This window comes from Cebus imitator, unplaced genomic scaffold (genome assembly GCF_001604975.1).
Source record: "Cebus imitator isolate Cc_AM_T3 unplaced genomic scaffold, Cebus_imitator-1.0 Scaffold311, whole genome shotgun sequence".
Classification (NCBI taxonomy): domain Eukaryota; kingdom Metazoa; phylum Chordata; class Mammalia; order Primates; family Cebidae; genus Cebus; species Cebus imitator.
In genome coordinates, this window is record NW_016107626.1 from 3744956 (window position 1) to 3752611 (window position 7656).

Sequence of the window (7656 nt, forward strand, 5' to 3'; positions counted from 1 at the left end):
TCGTGCACACGGCCTCCCTCCTGGGTGTGGGATGGCATGTCTCGTGCACACGGCCTTCTCCCTCCTGGGCGCGGGATGGCACGTCTCGTGCACACAACCTTCTCCCTCTGGAGCGCGGGATGGCACGTCTCGTGCACACGGCCTCCCTCCTGGGTGTGGGATGGCACGTCTCGTGCACACGGCCTCCCTCCTGGAGTGGGTGTTCGCATCCCCTTTTTATGATACGGAGCCCGGTCTCGTCGGATGGGGGCCCACCCATTTTCCCGTGTAACCTTAGTCACCTCTTTAACGGCTGAGTTTCAAAAGCTGCCACATTCGGAGCTATCGGGGGCTAGGGCTCCAAGACAGCTTCTTTTGGGGTCAAAATTCAGCCGTAACAGGAGGGCCCCGATGGGCAGCACCTCAAGGCTGTGGGAAGGACCCCCCAGGGCCAGGGCATCACAGCAGCCTGTTTACTCACCAGTTTGTTTCTGGTGGAAAACCCCTCAAGATGCAGAGAGGCTGCAGCCACCAGGGTCCCCAGAAGGCCTTGGGCAGTGGGGGCCTGTTTATCTGGGAACCGGGGTGGGTAGTGAGGAGGCACCCTGCGGAGCCTCGGGCTGGTGGGGAACGACAGCTGGTGAGGGCAAGGGGAGGGCGCTCAGGAGGAAGCTGGCACGTGGCACGTTTGCCTGGTAGCCAGTCCACGTGGCCCCAGCCGTGGCTCCTGTTTGCCACAGGCAGCAATGGCAGCAGACCAAGGCCGACCCAGCACTGGCCAGAGCTCAGCGGCTGGGGCGTCTCCCCTGCTGGGGCTGACGCAGCCCGGGAGGCCGTCTCTGCCTGATTCCCGCACCTCCCAAGGTCAGCACCAAGAGGAGCTCCTTTCTCATGCCAGAGGGTCCAGAAAGCTTTCAGGGCATGAATTTAAGGAAGAATAATGTCAGGCTCCAGAATCAACATGCACACCCCCCTGCGAAGCCCGTCAGGGCCACTCAGCTGCAAATGGCAGAGGACAAGGCTGACACAGCGAGCGGGGGCAGGGCGGGTCAGGGTGAGCCAGGTCCCCGGCCTCTGACTCGGCCTCTGCGTCTCGGCCCCACTCTCCCCCGTGTGGACCCGTCCTGGTGGGCCCTGAAGCCGCACAGCTGAGGCGCCAGCTTCTCCTCCCAACAGCCGTAAAAGCGCAGGAGTCGGGTCCCTGTGACCAGGCCGTGCACAGCCCCCACCTTCCCACGGCGGAGCTGTGCCTGGGAGGCGCGGTGCCTGAGTGTGGGTCTGGCCAGATGCCGCCTGGATTTGGGAGACTCTTGAGACAACGCAGACAGAGCTTTCGGCCACCCCCATGGGGCGTGTGCTGGACGTGCCGTCCCCACGGAGAGACGTGCTCTTGCTAACCAGACATTCTTCTCTCAGGACTCACCGGCCCCTCGGATACCACTTGGCCACGCCTGCTGCGTGGTTGAAGCCTGGAGGTCCCCACACGGAGGCACGGAGATGCCCCTGCACCCGCTGGGGGACAAGCCCTTTGTCCGGGGGCCGCCACTCACCTTCCCCAGCCCCACTTCAGCCATGGAAAACGGGTTTGACCACACCCCACCCGGCAGGAGGGCGTCCCTGGCTACGACCCTGAGTCCCGGCTCTCTGCACGCTGCTGCCCATAGCCCCCTGGACACCAGCAGCCAGTCCCTCTGCCAGCCCCGGGCCGAGAAGCGCGGCGCTCGCGGGGCCCACGAGGCACGGTATGTCTCGGCCAGGCAGAGCACGGTGTGCGGCTGGTGGGCCTTCACGCCGCGGTGCCTGCAGGTCCTCAACACGTCCAAGGGCATCCTATTCTTCCTTTGCGCGGCCGCCTTCCTGCAGGGCATGACCGTGAACGGCGTCATCAACACGGTCATCACCTCCCTGGAGCGCCGCTACGACCTGCACAGCTACCAGAGCGGGCTCATCGCCAGCTCCTACGACATCGCGGCCTGCCTCTGCCTCACCTTCGTCAGCTACTTCGGGGGCTCCGGGCACAAGCCGCGCTGGCTGGGCTGGGGCGTGCTGGTCATGGGCGTGGGCTCGCTGGTCTTCGCACTGCCGCACTTCACGGCGGGCCACTACGAGGTGGCGGCAGATGCGGGAGTCAGGACATGCCCCGCCGACCCCGGCGCAGTATGTGCCGACAGCGCCTCGGGTCTGTCCCACTACCAGCTGGTCTTCATGCTGGGCCAGTTCCTACACGGCGTGGGCGCCACACCCCTCTACACGCTGGGCGTCACCTACCTGGATGAGAACGTCAAGTCCAGCTACTCGCCTGTCTACATTGGTGAGTGGGTTACAGGGGACCCCGGGCGGGGCAGCCAAGGGCAGTGCTGCGGGAGTGAGGATGAGCGGCCGGAGCCAGCGCTGCCCCTGCCTTCCAGTGGCCCTTGTCTGCATGGCGGGGGCTGCCACGAGAGGTGGTGGGGGAGGGGTCCATCCAGCCTGAGGCCCAAAGCTGATGCAGGGGACCCCAGCGTTCTTATGCAGACCCTGCTCAGGGCTCCAGGCCGCTGTGCCCAAGAGCCTCAGTTGGACCCCTGCTCAGCGTCCAGCCCCCCTTGCTAGGACCAAGGGTCACAGGGTCACCAGGTGCCGGGTCGTGCCCAGTCCACTGCGGCTGCCGTCATGCTCAGGATGGGAGCCTGGCACCTGACTAGGAAGGAGGGGCTTTCCTGTGGGATAAGAGCCCAAGACCACACCCATGTCTCCCTGAAAGCATCACGTGGGCTCCAGCAGCCACACAGGGGTGTGGAAAAGAAGGAGCAAACCCGGAGAGTCAGACTTTCAGGGAAAATCACACGAAGCAGTTCAGGCCGCTTCACAGCTGCCCAAGAGTTAATGTCTGTGCCACACTCTGCGAGGCAGCTGCCCTGGGCCCTCACTGGCGTCTAGCTCCTGTTTGTTGAGACACAGGGAAGCCCCGGGGCCTATCCCACGTGGCTAAGTTGACCCTGTGCATGGCCCGCCTGAGCCCACTTCTCCACGTCCCCCTGCCTGGCTTGGCTCTCCTGGGAAGGCCCTCGTAGGGACGTCACAGGGAGCAGCTGGCCGCAGCGACCTCAGCCTCCTCCTGTCCTCCTTGAGCTCCACGCCCCAGTCACTGGCAGTGACCATCCCAAGAGCCAGGGCAGGTGCTGGGGTCTCACTCCAGCGAGGGGACATCCACCACGCCGGACCTTCCACGCAGCTGGGCCAAGGGGCTGAGGCCTCTCTGGGCCCGTTCCCCACCCTGGGCCCCTCATTCCTGCCAGGGTCAGCCCGTGCGGCTCCTTAGTCGCCAGATGGGGCTTCCCGAGCGTTTGCCCTTTCGTGAGGGCAAGACCACAGTGCACTTGACTTCGAGGGCATTTTTAAAAGCTGACACTGACTCATGTCAGGCCGAATGGCAGCTGCACGGACCCCCCTAACTTAAAAGTGGCCCCGAGGGGAGTGGGGTAGACGGGGGATGGTTGAGGGGGGGAGATGGGGGACAGTGCGGGAGACGCGGGACGGGGTGGGGGAGGAGACAAGGGATGGTGGAGGAGACACAGGTGGGACGCTGGGAGACAGGAGCAGTGGGCTTAGGGCTCCTCTCAGGCGCGGGGCCCCGCGTGACCCTCCGCAGCCCCTGGGTGGTGCCCGGGTGGCCCTGACGCCCTGCCTGTCTCACAGCCATCTTCTACACGGCGGCCATCCTGGGCCCCGCAGCTGGCTACCTGATCGGGGGCGCTCTGCTGAACATCTACACGGATGTGGGCCAACGGTGAGTGGCCACCACCCTCCTGCCTGCCGCGGGGCCGCACCCACGGGAGCCCACTGAGCTGTCTGCACAGCGAGAGACCTGCGTGTCTCTGGAAGGGGGTTTTGAGCCCACACGCTGAGCCAGGCCTGGCGAGGAGCAGGTGCTGGGTCCCCCGGGTGGGAGGGAGTCAGGGCCCACCTTGGTTTTGGAGGACTCGGCGGATCTGTGGGGGGCCTTGGGAGTCTGCCCCAGGGCAGGGGGCAGGGAAGACGGAGGGTACCCGAGGCCCAGGCACTTCCAAAGCTCAGCTATCCCTGGCCACTGTTTCCCTGATGGAACTGAGATTCCTTTGTTTTCTTTCCTTCCTTTGTATCTTGTGTGTGGCCCCAGTTTCTGTAAATGCAAACAGGAGAAAGCAAGGGGGCATCAGGGAAAGGGCAGAGAGAGACAGAGACGGATGGAGAGAAAGAGACGGAGAGACAGAGACAGACGGAGAGAAAGAGACGGAGAGACAGAGACAGAATGAGAGACAGATACAGAGAGAGAGACAGAGACGGGCTCGTGTCCTGCATCTGGATTCTTCTCTGGGTCTCTGCCCCATCTGGCTGCCGGTTCTGGGCCTCCTTTGCACAGCGGAGGGAGGCAGGCAGGGTCTGGCCCTGGAGGCGCCACAGCATTTCCACGCCAGAGCAAGCCGGTGCCGCCCGGCTGCAGCTTCGAGGGATGTTGGCGCTCCCCACGCCCTCCGTCTGTCTCTGCGGCTTTGCTCCCAGCCTTTGCTGGCCTTTTGCCCTCCTGCCTCCTTCTCGCTGCAAAGATGCGTCCCTGGAGGCCCAGAGCTGGGATGAGCTTTTGCCACTCACCGTGGCCGGCCCAGCCCATGCTTCTTCTCCACCCACCTTCTCATTTGAAAGCGCACTTATGTGCACATCGCCGCGTGCCCGACAGTGCCTTTGAGGGGAGCTGTCGGTGAGCTCCAGCTGAGCCCCCCGGTGTCCCCAGGAACGCCACCTGTCACCCCCTGCACCGTGGGAGGGATGCCTTGGCCTGCTGTTGCCTGGAGAGCCTGACCCTCCTAACCTCCAGCGCCACTGTGGTCTCAGTCAGGACCAGGCCATGGGTGGCATCTCCAGACCGGGAGCATGGGCCAAGGCAGGGACCCGTCTGTCCTACAGCCAAGCCAAGGTGGTACTTGCTTTGGTTTGCAAGGAAGGGACAGGACCTGTGGCCAGCAGCCCCGGAGTCCGATGTTGACCAGCGTGTAGGCAGACCCTGGAGGTCTGCCCAGAGGAGGGGTCAGGGGCCCCCAGTGTGTGTGCCACGGAGGGCATGGGTGGACCAAGTGCTGACCCAGGTTCGCCACTGCCTCTTCCACAGGACGGAGCTGACCACCGACAGTCCACTGTGGGTGGGCGCCTGGTGGGTTGGCTTCCTGGGCTCCGGGGCCGCCGCCTTCCTGATCGCCATGCCCATCCTCGGCTACCCGAGGCAGCTGCCAGGTGGGTCTCCCTCCCCAGCCCAGCCTTGGCGTTGGGAAGACCGTCCCTCCCGTTTCCTGCGCTGTCTTTTCCCACTGTGATCAAATCTGTAGCACACATGCCTCATTCTCAGCCTTTGATCTTCATCTTCCCATCTGGGCGGAAAGACCCCTCCTGGCTGTGGCACAGGTTTTGTGTCCATCCTGTCCCCCTCAGGAACAGGCTTGTCCCGGTCAGGGCAGAGCGTCTGTCCCGCCTTCCCGCAGGCACCGCTTGGCGCCCCCAGCCCTCCCACGCCTCCGACCCGTTCTCACACGGTTTCTGCTCCAGTGCCCCCACACCGGGGCTGCGAGGGCTGCAGGGATGTCGGACAATGACATTCTCAGAGTAGGGAAGGCGGGGGAGTGGGCAGAGCCTCCCCAGAGAGGCCCCCGGGAGCCCCCAACCCCAGCTGGCTCTGCCTTCCAGGCTCCCAGCGCTACGTGGTCGTGAGAGCGGCGGAAGTGCAGCAGCTGAAGGATGGCAGCCGCGGGGCAGCCAGCAGCCCGGGCTTCGGGACCACCCTCAGAGACCTGCCTCTGTAAGCACCCAGGCGGGGCGTCCCTCATGTCCTAAACCCTTGGAGGGCCCCAAACAGGGGAGTCGGTGAGACCCTTCCAGATTGTGTGATGCAGATGCAGCCCCTAACCTCTGTCTCGACCCACCAACCCCTGAGACCTGGGCCGAGAGATTAAGGAGCAGGAAATAGAACCTCCCAGGCCAGGGAACGCAGACCCCCCTGAGTCCCACAGAGCTGTGGCTGAGTCCCACAGAGCCGTGGCTGAGTCCCACAGAGACATGGATGAGTCCCACAGAGCCGTGGCTGAGTCCCACAGAGCCGTGGCTGAGTCCCACAGAGACATGGGTGAGTCCCACAGAGCCGTGGCTGAGTCCCACAGAGCCGTGGCTGAGTCCCGTGGGGCCGTGGGTGAGTCCCATAGGGCCGTGGGTAAGTCCTGAAGGGCTGTGGGTAAGTCCTGAAGTGGGGCCAGGGCCTCTGCCCACACCCAGGGACCCGTCACTCACACAGTGCAGAGGCCCCTGTGGACTGCGCCTGGTTCCTGATGGCCTCAGAGCAAATCCCTTCCACACCAGCAAGTCTCCCCAAGGTTGCGTGTCCCAGGTCCCCCAGGGAAGCTGCATTGGACTTGACAGCCTTCCGAAAGCATAGCCTCCACTCTGACTCCCTTTCATCAGGCGTCACCTGTGCTGTGCCCCGGGGTCTGGGATGCTGACCTCTGTCTCCCTCCGTCCCTCAGGGTCTCTGAGGTCCGCAGAAGGATCAGATTCCCCTTTTACCTCCCCTCTACCCTGCGTGTCCGCTCACCCCTCCGGGGAGGTGGCCTGCTTTGCCGCCTGCCTTCGCTGCTGAGTGTGGTCCGGCTCCCTTTGCTGACTTGCTGCGCTGCTAGGGAGGACCCGGAGGCCCGAGCCGGTGGGGTCCTAGAGGGACAACGTGGGGGCCCGGGGCCTATCGGTCTCTTCTGGGAATCATGCCTGCCCTGGGGGGGCTATCCCCAGGGCTGGGCAGGGTGGCCCTCAGGGTGGCCGGCACCCAAGTCCTCGGCCTCTGAGGCCCTAGCACGGGGGACTCTGTGCCCTTTAGCAGCTGGTCCCTGTGCTCACCAATGGCTGCATCTCACTGGCCATAGTGGGTGGAGGGTGAGGGCAATGGGCGAGTCCCCACTGCCTGCCCTCAACTGGGCCAGGAGGAAGGCGTCAGGGCCAAAGGCGGCCGCTCAGAAAGCTCCGGGCAGAGGGGAGCCGGGCTGGATGAAGGTGAGAGGAGGGGCCTCTTTAGGGCTTTGGTAGGCCCCAGAGGAGCTGGGAGCTGCCTGCTAAGGAGGGTGAGCCCATGGGCCAAGGTGACCTGGGGCCACGTCCACCAGGAGTTGGGGGAGCATGGTGCAGGCAGCAGCTCACCCTGTGTCCCCCACCCGGCAGCAGAACGGCTCAGGGCTGAGGACTGGGCGCCCCGTTCCCTGCGTGGTTGGCTGCGAGCCCAAGGTGTGGGCCTGGCCCTGAGCCTTTTGTTCATCGTGATAAAGAGGTCTGTGTCTAGAGCTGGTTCCCTGAACCCGTTTCTGGTAAGATAGGGACTGTGGGACGTGTGCGCTTTATGAAAGTCGTGACTAACTCTCTGGGCAAATTCAACACGAGAATTTCAGACAAGCAGTCCATGATAAAGAAATGAGGAAGTTTGCATAGAGCCTTGGAGAGTCATGGCCCTCCTAATGCAGTCCCGCACCCCTACCCTAGCCTGGGCAGGTCTGGGAAAAGCCCCAGGAAGGGATTCCCCCAGGACCCCACACACCAGGACGCCCTGAGGGTGCCCCCCAGCCTTGTCTCCCCACACAGCAGGACCCCCCAAGTTGCCCACCCAGCCCTGTCACCCCACACACCAGGACCCCC

General features: G+C 64.3%; 1 protein-coding gene across 1 annotated transcript in view; it reads left to right on the forward strand.

Annotated features, from left to right (window-relative positions):
* Positions 1-211: 211 nt before the first annotated feature.
* Positions 212-7656, forward strand: part of SLCO4A1 (solute carrier organic anion transporter family member 4A1) — an 18161-nt gene continuing 10716 nt past the window's right edge. Inside the window, exons 1-4 of the mRNA XM_017503493.1 lie at positions 212-2290; positions 3658-3748; positions 5105-5226; positions 5674-5785. Of these exons, the coding sequence (XP_017358982.1) occupies positions 1477-2290; positions 3658-3748; positions 5105-5226; positions 5674-5785 (1139 nt within the window). The 5' untranslated portion in view covers positions 212-1476. The remainder of the gene's footprint in view (positions 2291-3657; positions 3749-5104; positions 5227-5673; positions 5786-7656) is intronic.